Below are 20,096 nucleotides of genomic sequence, written 5' to 3'. Positions count from 1 at the left end.
ATTATGACTCCAAGATCCCTCTCTGCCTCCGAGCTGCTGAGAAGGACACTCCCCAACTTATAGGTGTGCTGGGGATTCCTCCTTCCCAGGTGGAGTACCTTACACTTATCTTTATTAAATTGCATCCTATTTCTCTCTGCCCATTGATCCAACCTGTCCAGGTCGGCCTGAATCTGCTCCCTGCCCTCCGGTGTACTAACTTTGCTCCATAACTTGGTATCATCAGCGAACTTGGAGAGGGTGCTCTCCATGCCCTCATCCAAATCACTGATGAAGATATTAAATAATATCGGTCCGAGGACCGAACCCTGCGGGACCCCACTGCCCACCTCCCTCCAGGCCGAGAAGGAACCATCCACCACCACTGTCTGGGTGCGGTCCCTAAGCCAGTTGGCCACCCACCTGACCATGTAGGCGTCCACTCCACAGTCTGCTAGCTTCCCAATGAAGATAGGGTGCGAAACTGTGTCGAAGGCCTTCCTAAAGTCCAGGAATATGACATCAGCCTTAGTTCCCACGTCCAGGCAGTGTGTGACCTGGTTATAGAAGGCTACAAGGTTTGTCAGGCAGGATCTACCTGTGACAAACCCGTGCTGGTTTCCCCTCAGCATCGTTTCCCCTGCTGGGCCTGCACAAATGTGTTCTTTGATTATTTTCTCTAGCATTTTCCCAGGAATAGAGGTAAGACTGACTGGTCTAAAGTTACCCGGCTCAGTCCCTCAATCCAGGGCTGTTGCTTTTTCTCAGCCATTGTGGAGCATATCTGATTATCATCTGCACTTCCACAGAAAATCAACAGACATGCAAATCTGCATCTAGCACTGAAGCCATGAAACCAGCTATTATGAATATGGAAGGTCTTGAACACTGCATACTGTACTGAAATGCTTTTCTTTCTTGTGCAAGACTATCCATAATTACAATGATCTGAAGCAAATGGTGCCAATGTAAAGCATATGGTTTCCTGAATTAATGGGAAAATTACACAGGCAATATAATGGAATATCAGACAGCAGCTGTGACAAGGGCAACCAAAGAGTTTGTCAGGACGTCGGATCCTAGGCAGCCATGGTGAAACTACAAGGAGTGTAATAAGGGGTATAGACCATAAAAAATTTTGGTTCAAATATAGGAAAAGAGCTGAATACCTGGGAAAGGTGAGCAGGGGGTTGGGGTAGAGGAAGGGAAAGAACAGAAAAGGGGCAGAACCTGAAAAGGTGTCAGCAAAATGGGATATGAAGGGAAGGGGGAAAAAAAAGGGGTCTTGTACGCTTATTTATTTATTTATACAGCAGAAGGGTTGCTTCACTGTCTGTGCACCTACCTTCCACTGACAACGGAAGACAGAAGGTGGCTAAAAACCTGTGGAATGTAGTTAATGGACCATCATGGAAACTGTGGTTTGCTATCCCTACTTTATAGGGATGACTATAATGTACAGATAGATACAACTATAGACAATTCCATTAGGAAAAATCCTTTGTAGAAAAAAAATAGATAGTTAAGAGTTGAAGTCTCTTTCCTCTCTTTCTTCTGTGGGAAAGACCCCCACCCTCCCATCACTACCCCAGGATCAGGCACAGCTGTGAGATGTTCCATTCTCTTTATGCAGCATTTGTACCAATCACCCTTATCCCCAACCTCATTTTGGGGTGGAAGATAGACTTGTCTAGTCTGGAAAAAATTAGTATTCTTTCAAAATGGAGTAGCTAGTCTAGGCCAAGAAATCAAACCTTGGGTTTTGTGCATGAATGAGAAATATAACCAAAGTTGTCTGATGGCAATGGCCAACTCTTCATTCCTTTTGCTTCCATATTGTGCTAATTTCCATCTCTTTAACAAAACGATGTATTGCCCAGTTCTTTCTACTGCCTGAAATTATTTTCCTGCTTACAGTGAGAAACTGAAAAGCCCTATAAATCCCTCTGCTTTTCAATGCCATTAAAATCCCTCCTCTTTCCTACTTTCTTGTATATTTCTAAGATATATCTTTCCCTGGTGTTTAATCAGGTGACTTTTATATAAAGAAGAGCCTTCTTTTATGTAGAGTGTAGCTCACAATATCCCTGGACTCTCTGTTGCCTTCACTGTCTTAGTTGCAGTGATTGTAGCTGTGGTAGGACCATAATCTCTGAAGACTTGAGGACAGCGCTGAGAAATCTCCAAAACGTCTTGATGGAGAGGCTTTCCTTTTCATGTCTCTATTTCTTTCCTTCTCAGAGTTCATAGAACTTAAGGCCAGAGAAGACAAAAAACATCCAATCTAACAATCTGTATGTCAAAGGCCATTGTATTTCATCCATGTATGTGACACTGGGGCCAAAGACTTCAGTTCTTAAACCAAAACATGTAGTTAGAGAGCAGGAGAGACCAAGGTGCCTGAGACCACTACAATAGCAGAGAATGGATCAGGTAAGATAGACCCAGATGATGGATAACACCTCATGCTATAGTGTTTCTCAACCCATGGGTTGTGACCCAAAAGTGGGTCACAAGAATATTTGAAAGGGTTGTGAGCAATCACAGAAAAACACGGGAAAGTGTGGGTTCTCCTAGCAGTCTAGCAGAGTTCCAGCTTGAAAGGGGCCTCTTGGGGCCGAGGGGAGCGGGAGGAGGGCAATCAGGCAGGGGGCACCATTTGCATATGGCAGCCAGGCAAGGTGAAGAGCATCTCCTGCAGCTTCCAGCAGATAAGTCTATGGGGCAGGGGGACATAGATGATCTGTTGGGGTGGGGGGCACAGGTGAGGGGACGTGTGCCCCCCCGGATTTGTGCACTTACTGCATGGGAGTATGGAGTGGGGCAGCAAGAACTGTTGCCGCTGCCACCACTGCGAACCCCGCACCAGCCATGGCACCAGCACCATGAAGAGTAATGGATGGTGGGGGAGGGGGCCCATGCTGCCCTCACCTTCTTCTGCCACTAGCTGCTTGTGTGCTGGGCCATGGCTCTACCCCTCTGATATGGCCCAGCTACTGTCACCACTGCTCTCTTCAGGCTTCCCATGCTGCCTGCCACCTCCCCTCCCCTCCAGGGTAGAGCTGTGGCCTGAGGGGAGTGGCAGTGACCAAGCCATAGCATGGGGTAGATCTGTGCCCTGGCATGCTAGCAGCTGGTTGCAGGAGGCAGTGAGGTGAGCGTGGCCCCCCCCCATCCATTACTCCTTGTGCCACTGGCACCATGGATGGTGTGGGGTTCATGGCAGCAGCAACAAGTCTTGCTGCCCTACTTTACCCTCCTACAGTGGGAATCACTTACCTGTGATGGTCCAGCCAGGCACTAGCTCCATGCCTGCTGCAGGCATACAAATCTGAGAAGGAGGTGCCCCCCATGCCTTCCCTACCCCACACACCCACCCCCAACCCCACAAACACTGGGTTTGAGGGGCAGCAGGTCAGGAGTGAGGGGCACTGGCAGGGCCAGGGGTTGTTTTCTATTTAAACTACTTACTAGGTCAGGACTGGCCATCAATGTTTACAAAAGGGTCCTGTTACAGAAAAAGTTGAGAAACACTGCTATAGAGACAGCTCAGAAACTCTGCAGGTCCCTCTCAGTATACCCTGGGGAAAAATTCCTTGATTCCAGATCTGGCAATCAGCATGACCCGAAGCACGTGAGAAAAATCTACCTCCCAGATGCTTAAGAGGATTTTGTGTATCAGCCCCATATGGTCCTACCTGCAGCTGTAACAATCTCTGATGCTTCAAAAGAAGGCAAATTAGGAAGATCAGATACCAATTATGTATTAGGGCAGAGATGACCAGCTGAAGCCCTAAGGCATGAGACCTGATTATACTGGGGGACCTGCAAGTAACTGGAATGTATGAGTGTAACGTAAGCAAGCCCGTTCTTCACAGGGCCAATGAAGGAAATGTTTGGACAAGGCGGTTGGACTACAGATCTGACATGACTACAGACTAAAGACTATTCTTTCCTTCCTTTTCTGATTTGCCCTTCCCTCTCACAACCTTCCCCTCTGCCATTTTCTGTCCCCGTCCTGTCCCAGTAGCCCTCATTGTGTCTGCTTAGCAGGGTGTGCTGGGAAAGAAGGGGCAGCAGCCCAAAGAAGAGGAGGTTGTAGAGCAGGCTATTCTTCAGCTCTCCATCCTGTTCTCAAACCCAGTTATTCTAGTTCAGAAAACTGGCCATTGCCAGGGGGCAGGCAACAGTGACTACAGAAGTGATTGCTACAGAGTCTGCAGTGACTGGAGTCAGTGAATACAGATGATCATCAATCAAGTGCCCCGGTGTTGCAATGGTAAAAGCAGGAGCCACTGCTTTCATTGTGTGTTGTGCTTGGGAAATGCCTGCAGCCCTGAAGAGAAACCACTTGGCAAAGGGTGAATTTAGCTTCAGTCTCAAGCAGCAGGGTGGGGGATTTTGATTAAGTGCCGACTTAAAGGGACTTGTCCATAGGTTACAACAAATCCTTTGGAAGGTAACACTTACTCAGTGTGTGCGACTATCTTCCAGCCTCATCTTCAGGCAAGATGTTGGAAGAGGTTTCGTTTCATGGCATGCGGCTGTGCCCTTTCCAGAGAGAAGATGCCATGCTAAGGTTTAATCGGGTGCCTTTTAAAGAAAGGAAAATCTTCCCCCCTCTTATGTCGAATGCAGCTCTCAGGTTCAGAAAACATGTACCGAACATGACTAAAAGCACACGGGTGCCATACACCAACCCTGGGCTCTCCACTCCCTTCTCTATTACTGTTGCAGCCACAGTGGCTATAGTAGGGCTGTAATCTCTGAGGGCTTGAGGGCAGCCCTGTGAAAACCCCCTAGCAGCCTGGTCTCAGGATCTTTCTTTCCTTCCTTCTCAGAGTTTGGTGTAACCTAAGGCCCAAAGGGACAACAGAATAAAAAACCCATTGTCTATGGAAGGCCGCTACGTTTGGACCGTTTGCATAGGGCTGATCCGACCTCAGGCAAGGGGTTGGACTAGATTGGCATCTAGTCCAACCTGTGTGTCCTGACCCAAAAGTGGGCTGCAGGAATATATGAAAGGGTTGTGAACAAACTTTAAGAAATGGGTCGCCAAACTTTAATAATGGATTTTTTTTTAAAGGAGAAAAACATGGGAAGCTGTGGCTTTTCCATTTTAGGCTGCGGTGGGGAGCAGCGGGCCTGAGCTGACCCAGCGGTGGCAGAGGGACGGGAGGCCACCACAGGGGACAGAGATGGGGTGGGGGAGGAGTGGGCCTAGGCCTGATGGGGGAGGAGGCCCATGCCCCTCCCCTGCCACTGTCACCACCACAGCTTGCCCACTTCTCCCCCCACTGCTGCTGCATTGGCCCACGTTGGCCCTGGAGGGGGCAACAGCAGAAGGGCGGAGGGGCGGGCCGCAGCCAGTGCCAGTGGCCTTGCCCCCGCCCCACGGCATCCCAACCCTGCTCCCCTGTGCTGCCGCTGCCACCACCTCCAAGGAGCAAGGGTGGGGTGAGTCCAGCTCTGGTGGCCTCACTTCCCCCCTCTCTGCTCCATTGTCACCACCTGCAGGGAGCAGGGCGGGGGGGTGCGTCCAGCAGTGCTGGCCTGGCCACCCCGTTCAGTCTGGTCCATTGCTGCTGCCTCCAGGGAACAGGGTGCCTGGGGGGGAGGGCAGGCCAGCTGCCCTTGTCTCACTCCCTCCAGCTCTGTCCCCTGTGTCCGCGCCATCGTAGGGGTGCTCCGCCCTGCCGCCGCCTCCTAGCTGAATGCTTATTTGCACGCTGATTGGCTGTTTCAGTCAGCCAATCAGAACGCGAATAAAGTATTATGGATGGACAGATGGACAGATATTAAGGCATTTATAATATTAGACTATCTAGCGATATAGATATCGCTATCGCTATTTATCTAGATAAATCTGTCTGTCTATATACAGCTATACATTTATACATTAGTGGTGTTTCATTTAAATCATGGGTAAACGTGCATTTGGGATTACTTTTTTTTTAACCAAAAATTGGGGATTTTTAAAAAATCAGACAAAACCCGGATCCCTGGGCGTGTTTCCTCTCGGGGTGTGTGAAACACGCCCAGGGATCCTAAAATGAAGCACCAGTATAAATAGATAGATGGGTAGATAGGTAAATCTCTATATAGATATATACACCTCTACGTGAGTGGTGTTTCATTTAAATCACAGGAAAAAGTGCATTTGGGGTTACTTTATTGTAACTGAAACTTGGGGATTTTTAAAAAATTGGACAAAACCGGGATCCCGGGTAGTCTTTCCTTTTGGGGTGTGTGAAGCATTACCCGGGATCCTAAAATGAAACACCACTATAGATAGATAGATAGGTCTTTGTATGTAGATAACTATAGAGATATACACTCACACATTAGTGGTGTTTCATTTAAATCACGGGAAAACGTGCATTTGGGGTTACTTTTTTTTAACCGAAAATTGGGGATTTTTAAAAAATCAGACAAAACCCGGATCCCTGGGCGTGTTTCCTCTCGGGGTGTGTGAAACACGCCCAGGGATCCTAAAATGAAGGGGCGCAGACCCGCGCTGCGGCCGGGCTCCAGCGCGGGAGGCAGGTACCGCCGGGGGACTGCGGGCTGCGGGCGGGATTGCAGCCGGGGCAGGGGGATTGCTCGTCTGCCCTGCTTGCTGCGTGGCTTCAGGCTCCCTCTCTCTGTGCTCATGGAGGTGTAGGCTCAGCAACCGAGCCTTGTTTTTTTTCTGTTTTGGAGCTGTCGGGGTCTGGAAAGGAAAGAGCCCGCCCAATCCTGGCTCTTCCGTGGACGATGCCGCTGCCCTGGGCTGCACTTTTGCTTTTTTATTTTTTTTTCATCACTTTATTATCCTCTAAGCGCAGGGATTGTTTCCTCACTTGTGCCTGGGTTGTTTTCATGCACAAGCGATGAAACAAGCCAGGCACTTGTGGTGGCATTTATGTTTTCCTGCCGTCCCAATGGCAGCTGCTGCTGTTGGCATTCTTCAGGTCCTCTTTTTTTCCTCCTTTCCACTGCTGCTTGCCAAGTGCCTGTCGGCTGGTATAAAACCCCTGGAGATCTTGGGTGGAGATCTTATGCCTGTGATAGGGATGCAGGGTATTGCAGCTCCCTGAGACCCTCTTGCCTTGACTTCTTTCACTTTGGGAGCTCAATTGTAATTCCAGATGCATTGGAAAGTGGTGGTATCTCCATCCTTGGAGGTTTTTTAAGATCCAGCTAGGTAGCCAAAGCCTTGGCAGGGATGATTTAGTTGGGGATGGTCCTGCTTTGAGCAGGGGGTTGGACTAGATGAACTCCTGAGGTCCCTTCCCATGAATGACATGTGTCCCTGGCAGCTGGGGGGGGCGGTACAGTGGCACTGGCAGCAGTGGGAGCGCAGTGGCAGTAAGCGGGGACCTCCCACAGATGCCATTGGTGCTGATGGGGAGGGGTGAGTGCTGACCAGGGGTCGGTGACCACCCGCAGACACCACTGGCAGTGTCATTGGTGATCGCTGACCGCCTGCAGATGTGGGCGGTGTCGGTGGCAAGGGGGGGTGAGGGATGGTGAGCGGCGACCACCCGCCTTGGCTGGGATGATCTAGTCGGCTGGGATGATGACTGTGTTGGCGGCGCCTTTTTCATAGGGTGTGCTCGGCCACACTTGGGGGGTGCACGTGCACCCGGGTGCACCCCTTACGTGTTGCCAGTGTCCCTTCCCACCCTCATTTTCTATGATTCCATTTCCTGAGATCTTTATTCTGCAAAGGCAGGTGTCACAGGTTCCTCCCTGCGCGGCTGGGGCATGTCCCTGAAAGGCAAAGCATGTGGCTGGGAGTCCACACAAAAGGCAGGCTTGCATCTTGGTAGATTAGAACAGCATTTTTCAACCCATGGGTTGCGACCCAAAAGTGGGTTGCAAGAATATATGAAACAGTCATGAACCAACTTTAAAAATGCATCAACAAACTTTAAAAATGGATTCTCCCTTAAAGGAGAAAAATGTGGGAAACTGGGGCTGGGTGTGGGGGGCAGTGGGTCAGGAGTGAGGGGCACTGGGTCAGGGCTGGCAATCAGTGTTTAAAAATTAGAGGTGCACCAAAAAATCGGTCCGATATCGGATCAGTACTTATGTGATGAAAATTGTCTATATTGGATATCGGCCCTATGGGGCCGATAATGTGTCTGATAAATGCCCAGCAGCACCAGGCTGGGAGTGGAGCTGCTGCAAAATTTGGGGTGGCTGCAGCCTCCTCCCAGTGCTGCTGGAGCCGGCTCCGAGTCCAGTCCCTGGTGAGAAGAACCATGAAGCTCCAGCTCTATCCCACAAATGCTGCCAGCCCCCCCGCCGTGCCGATCCAGGGGCATATGCCCCACTGCCCCCGCCTTCCTAGGTTGCAGGCAGTAGTGGTAGCTGTCCCCACCCCATGAGCCATGGCTCTGTCCTGTGCCCCCCCTGGGCAGTGCCTGCCTCCTGCCCCCTCCCTCACCACAGCAGGCATTGATCTGCCCCCCCACCCCTTCCACCATACTGGACTTACCACCCAGAGGCAGCTGTATCAGATGTCAGATCAGTATTGGTCGATATGCCTCCTTAAATATCGGCTCTCAGTATTGGCCCCCAAAATCTCTATCGTGCACCCCTATTAAAAATGGGTCCTGGTACAAAAACAGTTGAGAACCACTGGGTTAAAATTGTAAAGAACAGGGCTGGAAGGAACCTTTGCCTAGTGCAACCCCCTGCCTGAGGTAGAATCACCCTTGTCCAAACCATCCCATGCAAGTCTGCCATCTAAGATGACTCTCAGATCTGCTGCAGTGTGGACCTAACACCCTCACCTGCAACAGGTTGAGCAGGGGAACCAGGGCAGCCAGTGTCCTGCTTCTATGAAATATTCTCAATATATGCTCAAGAAATCCCAGGGAAGGGGCTTCCAGACAGAGGAAGGCAAAGCCCCCTGGGACGTTAGATGCCAATTTGACCAAATTATTTCTTGACCCCTACTGTAGTGATTGGCCTGACCTTGAGCAGAGGGGGCAAGACCCTTGAGCCAGGAACCTCCAGGCTGGGTCCCAGCAGGAGCATTGGCCCACCCCAGTCAAAGTCCCCAGCCTTAGCTGTAGCCATTGAATTCCCAGTGCCTAGTGAAAGAGGCTTAAAAACACCCTGATGCCTATAGCAGAAAGTGGGGGTGGGGGCAGCCAGAAACCAACCTTATAGACCAGTGGTGCTCAACCATTTTTGGCTGATGGGCCAGATAGGCAGTAGCTGATCTATCTGTGGGCTGGATCTGACTTGTGGTCTTGATTTGGCACCTGGGGTAGTTGCAGTGAGACCTCATCTAGCTGTGCAGAGGGGTGGGTGGGCAGCCCAGCCCCAATATAACCCCATGGAGGTGGAAGGGAGCTTGATGTGGCTCCAGTCCAGCTGCAGGTAGGGAAGGAGCATGGCCTAGCCCTGATCCAGCTGTGGGGGGTGAGTGGCATTTCCCAGCCCTAACCTGCTTTTAGGAATTTGGCAGCACGGGAGGGTGACCATATTAATTGCCACTGCTCCCCCACTGACAAATTTTCCCACCCCTGGGGAGCCCTGTGGATTGGATGCCATGGATCCATGGACCAGAAGTTAAGCACTCCCATTACAGACTAACTATTGACCTTAGACTAACATAGCTAGCCACTTTCATTGGAAATTCTTGCCACTGCGTGAGTAGAAAAAGCCAGATGTTTTCACTTTCTAGTATCAGCTTTAGTAGTGCCAGAGTGACAGTGCATGCTAAGACAGTGTTTTTTTCTAATCGTGTATCTAAGAAATAAGTAATGGTAGTAGTAGTAGAAATAAGCTTTCATATAAAATCAAACACAGTTGCTAGTTTAACAGTTCAGGTACTGAGATTTATTTAATTAGCATGTAAAGTGCTCATAGCCATGTGATTTCCCCCCCCCCCTTTTTTTTTTTTGCTACGAAAGACAGGAATTGGCATGATTTGGTAAAAAACAGAAAAGAAAAGTGAGACAGTTAACCCCAATAAATGTGGAGTTACTGCATTCCATAGGTGCCATAAGTGTTTTTCAGAAGCTTATTTCTAGAAAGCTTTCTGCACATACCTCTTTCTGCTGATATCTGCCAAAAAGTCAGGCTCAAAGGTCAACCTAATTGCTAGTGTTGTTAGGGCATGCTGTTTTCTGCAGCCAGCAGAGTGCAAGGGTTATATAGCTAGAATAGTACCATTAAACTTGTTCCTATGGCATGTATAGGTAAGCAGCAGGAGGACTGATGGCTTTGAATATTATGACCTGCCTGGAGCCAAAGTATTCTAGTAAAGGTGCACCTATATATTGGTCTATATCATATCGGCACCAATAAAAGGAAAATTTACATTATTAGTAATTGGCTTTTTTTTGGCTGATGTGGCTGATAAGGTCTCTGATTAACGCTGCCTGCATGTGCGCAGCATGTATGCGGCCAGCCTGGCAGCTTGGAGAGCAACATCCAGCTGGTTAGTCTGTGAGGGGTGGGGAGTGGCACCCCACCCTCGTCCTGTGCATAGATCCGAGGGGGCGCATGCTCCCCTTGCCTTCCCTGGGGGTGCATGCATTGGTGGGAGCTACTCCCGCCACGGTCCCTGAGCGAGTTGCTCGTGGTTCCATCCCATGCCCAACCCTGGCTGGGCAGTGACTGCCCCAACCCACCGCACTCCCTCCCTCACCTAGAGGCCTCCATCTGCTCCCCCCACCTCCCTTCCCCCTCATAGATCTGCCATCCGGATGCTACTTTCCAAGCTTCAGGGCTGTGTATCGGCAATTGGATCAGTATTGGCTGATATGGCTTGTTAATAATCGGCCATTGGCTATTGACCCAAAAAATCTTTATCAGTGCACCCCTATATTCTAGCACTTGAGCCTTGTGCGTTTAACTCGGCTGAGAATTTTTTCCTTGACACCAGAGTAGCTTTTATTTATTTATTTAGCTGAAAAAGGGCCATTGGAAGTTTTGCGGGTACCAGTATTTTTATTTTTTCCCCTTGAAACTTCCATGAAATGAAATGCAAAACATGTGCTACCCAAGTTGCCATGTTTAATCCTTAAATTTATGGGTGTGCAAAATGAAAAGCTTGTTATTCCATAGGAAAAACACACTAGTGATGTTCTCTGAGTTTGTGAATCAGAACTCTGATGTGCTTTTCTACCTGCCGTTTTTGATACTTTATACACTTATGAATCAAATCGCTTTTTCAGTCTTTCACCTTTTACGTAGTGTTAGTCAAGCCAATCTGAACACGTTAAAATGTGTTTAATTAATGCTGATTTGACAGAATTGCAGATCTAAAAATTTACCAGAAGCTGAATTTACCTTCTAGAGGGAAGTGCCATTCCAGAAGACATTAATACCTAATGTCACTTTTAACTTAATTTGTGTTTTTTGTCCATTTCACTTACTTTGTTTCCTATTATGGAAAAAGAGAGCAGCTTTGATCATTTCCAAGTACTTGTTGTGTTTTATTTTTGGATGAAAGATTAGTTTAGGCCAGTAGTTCTCAACCTTTTTCGGATTTGAGAAATCCCTCTTTAGACTTGAGGCACCCCTTGGAAAATGCCAATTCTTAGTTTTCACTTCTTTTGTTTGACTACAGAAAAATAGTAGAGCGATTCTTCTATTGCAAAGAACTCAGAACGACCACAGCAGGGCGGAATGGTTTTGACACTGTGGATTTCTACTTGATATTTCTAGGTTTATCTTGTGACTCGTGTGTACACCTAACAGTGCTAACATCTGAGGTACTCTTGAAAGGATCTTGAGGCATCCCAGGGTGCCATGGCACTCTCTGAAAATCGCTGATTTAGGCACTCCTCAGACAATATCCTGTGTGTGGCTGTTACAGAATGAAAAACTGTTAGGGGTTTAATTAAGGTTTTTGTCCAACACAATTTGCTGAGTCCTTTAACATCACAAACATTTGCAGACCTTTGGAACCTGTGTTAAGTCTTCAGCATTGGGGTTTTTTTTAATGTGAAAGTTTTAAAACTTTGGACAGTCAATATTGACCTTTTTAAACTTATTTTGGAAGTAGGTACTGTCAACTTCTTTCCTACAGCATATTTTAAGTTATTTTAAGATTAATATAATTTAAGACTCAGTCTTCTGTTTGAGTCTTCGGTTTCGCAGTTGATTTGGTTGATTCTTTCATATCCCCATTATAGGAAACATATTTTAAGCCATTGGCTTTAAATAGGTGTTCTATAGTTGTTTTTGGAAGCAGTCCTCAACCTTTTCAGTATAGAGGAAGGACAACCACTTGACCAGACTATTAAATGATTCTGACTTTTATATTTGACTTCTGCATATACACTCCAAAACTTCAACCCAAATATTGCAAAATAAGCACTTGGTTATAGTCAGGAAAAGCAGATTTTTCCTTCTAGTCCTCAGACATTGTTTGATAAGAAAATAATTTTATAAAATAATTGTTAAAATAGCACATTAATTTTAGCATAAGAGAAAAATTCAGCCTTTATTTCAATTTAAAACAGAAGTGAAATTGAATGTAAATTCATGTATTCACACCTGTGTCCTTAATCCAGCAGGGTTTTTATAGCAATGTTATCCATTAAGGTTGAGTGCATTGTCGATGAAAACTGCAAGATTGGCGAATCCCCTGTCTGGGAAGAAAAGGAAAACTCACTTCTGTATGTGGATATAAATGGTAAAAAAATTTCCCGATGGAATTCCATCACCAAGCAAGTGCAAAGTATTGCTGTGGGTAAGTACGTGTTTTAAAAATATCCCATTAATTAGCAAAATATAAATTCATAATTATTTTTTTATTTATACAGTGTGCCATCTTTCAAGTTCACAACTCATGTACTTAATGTGATTAAAAGCACATAGGTACTATATTATATCATTTGTAATGAAGAAGGGAAAAGATCATTCTTTATCACTGTCATCCATGTTCCCTACAAGAGAATAAATGGGAATTATGTTATGCTGGGAGACCAGAAAACTTCTGATTAACTGGTTCCAGTCCAGTTCCAGTTTTTTTTCTCTCTGATTTTTGTTTTGTGTAGCTTCCAGGTTTTTGCTGTTTAGTTGTGCGATTGTGGATTTTTCTTTGACCTTGTGTTTGCTGGAGGAATAACACTCAGGCTCTGACCCCGAACCAAAAAAATCAATGTGAGTTTTATTGTTAACTTTAATTAGGGTGACCATATGTCCAAGTTTGGCTAGGACAGTCCCAGATTTCGTAGGCCAGTCCCTGAAGATTAAAACGAGTGTCCTGGGCACAGGGCACAGTTTGGCAGGGAGGCACCGCTGCTGCCTGCCTGCCTGGGGCACCATGTAGATCTGCCTCTGCCTGCAGTAGTGCTGCTGACTTGGGGCCGGGGGCAGTGTCCCAAATTTTAATGGGAGGAGGCTCATCATTAATTCTTTAGTATAATTGGACTCGGGGAAACATGACTGTAGGATCTGTGAGTGTTTTCTTTTCTCTACCAGATCTGCATATAGAATGACATCAGATAGCAGTATTATTGGAATTTTATTTATAGATCTCATATTCTCTTTCCCCAACCCAGCAAGAATCATTTCTGTTTTCATGTCCTTGTGATGAGATATTTGACAGGATTCTCAGATTTTGTTGGCATCTGACAGGCTGTGCCATGAGCGGTTTCGCTGTGGCCTCAAACTTGTGACCTCTTGGGCAGTTAACTGTAGTGCCCGCATCATCCCAGCCCTAGCAAGAATCTTGAAAAGAACAGGAACATTTTCTTATATTATTTAAGTTTACCAGTTTTTTTAAACAATCTTGTAAGTTTTTAAAAGACTCTTTTCAGAATAGTCTGTAACTGCAAACTTACTGTACTGGGCAGCAGTGATCTCAGACATGTTGCGTGTCTCTTGTGGACATTTCCGTCCAAACTGGTAGCAGTGTAGCTGCATTTGTATGGCGCTATTGGCAGGCTAATTGGCACTGCTGACTAACATGTAAATGCCACTTCTGCATCAGGAAGTAGCCTAGGTGAAGCAGAACACATTTGTTTGGAGTTTCTATTTGTGATTGGCCTTTGCAATCAGTCTTAAAACAGTTTCAAAGGGAAGTTGATTCCTATACAGCTCTGCTTAATTTAGGCCAGGTTTGTTTATGCATTATACAGTTTTGCCTGAGAAGCCGTGTTGGTTATGAATGTATGTGGTAGGGGAATGAACCACGCTGTCTAGGCAATATATTCTTTCTGGCAGAACCACATGTTCTTTTTGCAGCTATAATGACAAGAAGATTTTTTGTTGGCTTAATTTATGCTGTCTGTGGAGGTGGTACAGCTACAACTGCAGAAATGTTCTCTTTGGCATATGCTTCATCCCTACTTGGCTATATCTTCTAGTACAGGCAAGTCCAATTTAGTAAATTCAGATACCTGTAAAATTAGGAATTAAAGTGTTTAAGTTGAACTTGAATCTGCTAGTGTCTCTGTAGTGGACAAAGTGCAGCAGATGGCACATTACAGGTCGTAAAATTGTCTTCTGCTGGCAATTCTAATTCTTTTTATGCTTAGAGCAAAATGGGTTCATTAGTACTATATGCACTGTTGGCCAATTTTGATTGCTTTCAGTTATTTTCCCAGCAGGAAAATTAGATTAGAATAACTTTACCAGAACAGTAGTATTTTATGCCTCTTACTTTAATAAAAAGACACATTGGTAATTCCTTTTCCGGCATCTTCCCCGTTCTAGTCTGTTACATTCATTCCAGGCCATGACTCTGTTAAGGTGATTCTTCTTTACTTTATTCCTAGATAATAGACTTTCATAGAAACAAGATTTTCGTGCTCATTTTCTTTTCTATTTTTGCTAATTCCCTGCTAATAACCTGTAATTGAGTTTTGCTATACAATGGATCAGTTGAGTGTAAACTAACCCCAGACAATTTGCTAATTCTTTGCTTTGCTTAAGCCCCTGGAAGGCTCTGTTGGGATAGGATGTAACTACAAAGGTAAATTTTACTTTTCATACTGCTGGAGTAAAACTAATACTTTCTGAGTTATCAGGAACTTGGCTTTGCTTGTTTTACATTGCCTGTTCTTTGTTCTTATTTCTTGTTTGGCAAATGCAGTCGCTAAAACTTGTAACTTAACTGCAGGAAGACCATAACCAAAATATATGGTATAGTAAAAATAGAGTTGATGGTCGCCTTTGCCTCTGAACATTTATGCTCATTCTCCAATTTAGTGACTTGCAGTGTGGAAGGGTAAAGGAAAAGAAAATGTTCTTGCAATTTGCTGTGTCTTGAAGATGAGCACAACATCCTACATTTCCTGGAAGTCTGATGCAAAGATCTTTTCATTAAAGATGAGGAGCAGCTACCCAGTTCAAGGCAGGGTTTCTTTGGCCATGTCTACACAAGATGCTTTACTGTGTAGAAAAGCAAATTACTGCGCCGTAAGCATCACCATCTACACATGCAGATGCTTACTGCATAGTAAATTGCTCTACTTGGGAGTTAATTTGCTACTTGATAAAACTTGTAAATACAAGTAGCAAATTAACTCCTGAGTAGTTACTGCACAGTAACGCACGTGTAATGCAAATTTGTTCCCTGTCAGCCCTACCACCAGGGGGCCACCTGCAGGCTAGCCCCAGGGCTACAGTACTGGGAGCTTTTCCAGCCCCAGGACTGGGGTGGCTCTTTGCCTGACTTTAGCCCTTGGTCCTTAAAAGCCTGTGGGGACACTAGGGCCTTGGGCCACCTGCAGTTGGCTTATGGCCACTGCATCTTGCAGCAGAGGCCTCAGGCCAGCTATGGTAGCCATGTGGCTGCCAGGCCCAGGCTGTTGTGCTGCACTGGGTGCTACAGGCACCTGCCAGGCCCTGAACCACCTGAAGCCAGCTTCTGGCCACTGGGTCCTGCTCCAGCTGGCCCCAGGCCAGCCTCAGCACCCTGCCTGGACCCTACCACTGGTGCCCAGCATAGCATCGCTGCATGCCTGCCTGTCCCATTCTGTGTCTTTGCGTTGGGCACTGCAGGCAGCTGCTGTGGCCTGGCAGCACCAGGAATGTTGTGCACAGAGCCAGTCAGCCATCAAGGGAGCCATGCTGGTGTCCTCCCCAATACCACACACCTCCTCCCATGGCTACAACTAGTTCCAGGAGGAGACTGCGGACCTCATGGTGCTGTGGAGTGAGGCTGAGGTCAGGCTGGAGCAGGGGCATAGGCATGACTGGTTGGCACATGATTGCCGCATAAAGGTTAAGACCTTGCAGGCATGGTGGGTCACCATCACCAACCACAGCTACCAGTTGGGGGCTGCCTGCAAGTCCATGCCCTTTTATATAGCAGCTGAATGATACCTTTTCAACCTGGGACCCTGGCCCTGGGACCTTGGATGTCATAGATGTGCACGTTGGAGCCATCCCATCTGCTCGAACACAGGTGGTCTGCCTGAGCCTCTGCTGCAGCCTTGCACCTGTGGTTTTGTGTCCCTTGGGGAGGGCTCCTTGGGTTGCCAGGAGCCCCATCCCACCATGCTCCCTGTCCTTGGACTCATTGAGTAGCTCTGGGAGCACAGGCGAGTGCTTGCCCTGCCAGATCTGGGGTGCAAAGCCCTGCTCAGGAAGCCAGGCCGGCCATGGCACCACTGGCCCTCAGCAGTTCTAGTGCTCCTCCCAGGAGGGGACCTGTGTCTGGGCATCTAGTCACCACACCCCTGCACTGTAGGACACCACCAGGAGCTTCACGTCCTCGCCGTCAGTGGGGTCCGACTCGCCACCTTCATGCTGCCCACCACCCAGCTGCTAGCCACAGCCCTTCCTGGCTACTAGCTGCCACCACCCAGCCTCAAGCCCCTCAGTGGGCCTGGGCTTAGGTGCTGGCATCCTCACCTGGGCCCAGTCCTGCCACTCACCCTGGCTCCATGGAGCCCTGGAGCAGGAGCTGCCTGCAGCAGGGCCAGCCCCATGCGCAGGCCCTGCTGGCCGGCCCACTGGCTGCAGGAAGGAGCGCTGCCTGCACCAGCAGAGCAGTACCTACCATTGCCCCCAGGTGAGCCCCCACTTGCTGGCTTTGCCATGGTATGCACACCTGTGGGGGTGCAGACAGAGGCCAGGGTGCTAGGTGCCTGTCCCTGGGCTCTGCCCCATAGGCACCCCCATCCCTCTGCTCCCCACCCTGGGGGGACACACACAGCACTGTACAGGGTCTGCATGGGGAAGAGGGCAGTGGTGGGTGGGTTGGGTTGGGTACGGATCTGGTGTCAGGGAGAGGGGGAAGGGCTCTGTTGTTGGGGAGGGAGGGGAGTGGGGGTTTGTGTGTTGTGAAGGGGAATAAAGTGCTTTTCTGAGAACTGTCTGCAGAGAGTATGGTGCTGGGGGTGCGTGGTGGGGCTGGGGTCCAGGGCCAGCCATCCAGGTTGTCTACATACAGCCTTCAATCCTGGCTGGCTGGCAGGCCGACAAGCGGAGGGGCTGGAGGCCCAGGAGCATGTGGACGGCACCTGTGGTGACGTCTATGTGCACATCATCAGCATCCCTGCTGGGGTCCAGGCAGCAGTATGGGGTCCAAGTGGCAGCAGCCTGGTGATAGGGAGCCTGGGATGGTGTGGTGAGCCTGGGTAGGTGGCCCCACTGCATGGGGGACCTGCCAGGGCCAAAAGTGACTTGGGCTAGGCGGTGGTTGTCCTGGTGGTGCAGCACAACAAGCATGGTGGCCAGCTGGAGCCCAGGGCACTGGACATTGTTCCTAGGGCCTGGCGATAGAGCAGCTATGGCATGGTGGGCAGAGGCTCCGACAATAGAACCGCAGCATGGTGGCACAATGCTTTGCAGGGTGCTCCAGGCCAGGAAGGCAAGTGGCCAGGGACCAGGACTGGCTTTTAAATATGGTGTCCAGCTCCCCCTGGCCACTGCAGGGGGCTGGTGCAGGGCTGGAGGAGGCAGGAGCAGACTGCTGCCAGGAAAAGCAAATCTGTTCCCAAATCACCATATGTGTAGATGCTTGCCCAGGGTGGGTTTACTTTAGTGTAAACCCATCCCCCAGCATTTGCACGTGTTTGTGTTTATGAAGTGCAATGTATAGTTCAACCCCAAGCCTGATTAGGTGTTAGTCATTGTTGCCAGGTGTTAAAATGGAAAGATTGTATCAGAATCTCAAAATTACTGAATATCACAAACATTTAAGAATGTATTTTTTTATATTTCCTTAGTTTTATAATCATGTTGCTGTAAGTTGCAAATATCTTGCTCATTATCACCTCTTGGAACTTTAATATCTCAGTTAAAACCTGCTGTGCAGTTTCTATCTTCTGTGGCTATGTGCTTGCCTTTAGAAGCTCAGTCACAGACATAACATGCGTCCAAGTGAATCCATGGTCTGAGGACAATACACAGACAAATTTAAGGTTGTCTGAAGATGGATGATCAAATATGAGAATTTTCTTTCCAGTGTTTCTTCCTGTATTAACATACATTTTGTATATGTCATATTGAATGTAATATTTGAATGTTTGTAATAAATGCCCATTAGCCAGTTTAGGAAGAAGACAAGATTCATCTTCTTATCTAGGCCATTGTTTTGGCCTACGTGCGGAAGGTCCTGACTTTGCTCAAAGTCTTAACTTTTAGAGGCCTTTAACAAGGTTAACCTAAAAATGACCATTAAGCAAACATCCCGAGAGATCAAATCCTAGGAGCCTTTGGAAAGATTGGAAAGAAAAGAAATTCCCTAAAGTAATTAAAATGGTCAACAAAAGAAACTGAACCCAGCAGAAATCTGTTAAGGAAGATCCGAGCCCAAATTTGGGAGTAGTGACAGGTTTGGGTAGGAGGGGCCCAAGACGGCAACTCACTCAATAAAAACTGTAACCTACTGTCCCAATTTGGAGGTAACCTTACTTGCAGAACAACGAAGGAAGAATCGCAAGTGTAGGCCGGATCAGACTGATCACCTGAAATACCCTCTCCGTGAACACGAATCTCTTAGTTCACGTTGAAGCCGCGGAGTGCCCAAAAGGGACTGAAGGAAGGGCACTTAGTCCTATCAGTATTGAGGCCAGCCCATTAAACCGTACTGCTGAGGTGAGCCCATTAAACTGTACTACTGAGGAATGAAACCATATTTAGGTGTTCGGCTTCTCGGAATTCTAGGATTGTAAGTATATTATGAAAAATAATAGTATTGATTCAAATTTAACTTTTAGTTGTAATTGTTTTAAGGAAGTGCATTTGGAGCATTGTTTCTGATATATGTAGTTATTGTGTTCTTAATGTTTGTGGTATTTCTTAAAGCTAAGCAGTGTTATATGTGTAGCAAAGAATTTTAAAATAAAATTGTGTTGTATGAATTAAATGTGCAATCATTGTGAAATCGTGCAATCAACTAAATACTCCCCCAGCCAGTGGATTAAACGAATCAGTAAATTGTGTGGGATTTTCTCTATTCCATAACCCACTAGAGACAGTCTACTTTCACAGCTATTTATCATATACCTCTCCATGGACGGACACCTTGATGGGGTGGAGAGGCTTTCATGTATTGATGACACTAAGAGTAACACAGTCGGGAGTCTTGTCCTTCTTGTAGTGTTACCTAGGGTGGTAAAATCAAACGTGAGGTATCAGACAAAGAACAGTCCAACATAATATAAAGACCTCAATGGTGGAGCAGGTGGATGAAGGCTGTAGTGGAAGAATAACCTGAGTGGATCTCCTTGCCACTGGACGCTGGTTTCTCCTTTGCCAAGATTTGTGCGGTTGCTGATGTGCAACGGCCTCCTTGTGTAAAACAAGTCACACGCAGGTTTCTCCCACTGGATCCAACATTTACTACAGTAACCAATCACCAATACCCATAACCTCTACAAAGTCCTGCGGCAATGTACAAGTGGCAATGGGGATAGTTGAAGTGATTCCTGGGAGTCCCTAACCATGGATCCACATGCAGGCACTGGTCGCTTGTTGGTCACTTCACCCTTGGAATGGGACAGGAGGGTGATTTGGCAGCTGTGATTGCAACTGAGCAGTCCTCTTTAGGATCCCTTTGCTTACCATGGATAGGAAGGTGCCCCAAACAGAGGCTGTCTTACCTTACTTTATCTTACCCAACTGGATAGCCGCTTCCAGGGGGATCACTCAAATTTTGGTGGAAACACAAAAATATCCTCAAAATCTGGAACACTGAGGAA

At 47.4% G+C, this 20,096-nt stretch overlaps 1 protein-coding gene across 4 annotated transcripts in view; it reads left to right on the top strand.

Moving 5' to 3' along the window:
- The first annotated feature begins 6,487 nt into the window (after positions 1 to 6,487).
- LOC102383173 (regucalcin-like) overlaps positions 6,488 to 20,096 on the top strand; it is a 25,906-nt gene continuing 12,297 nt past the window's right edge. Inside the window, exons 1-2 of one of the 4 annotated variants that reach the window (XM_006017044.3) lie at positions 6,488 to 6,525; positions 12,507 to 12,685. In XM_006017044.3, coding sequence (XP_006017106.1) covers positions 12,523 to 12,685 — 163 coding nt within the window. In that variant the 5' untranslated portion in view covers positions 6,488 to 6,525; positions 12,507 to 12,522. The remainder of the gene's footprint in view (positions 6,526 to 12,506; positions 12,686 to 20,096) is intronic. The other 3 variants (XM_025195534.1, XM_025195541.1, XM_014527317.2) reach the window with 3 other exon arrangements.

The sequence above is a fragment of the Alligator sinensis genome, unplaced genomic scaffold (assembly GCF_000455745.1).
Source record: "Alligator sinensis unplaced genomic scaffold, ASM45574v1 scaffold144_2, whole genome shotgun sequence".
Classification (NCBI taxonomy): Eukaryota; Metazoa; Chordata; order Crocodylia; family Alligatoridae; genus Alligator; species Alligator sinensis.
Note: the sequence above shows the minus strand (reverse complement) of the source record. Positions and strands in the feature narration are given on the sequence as shown.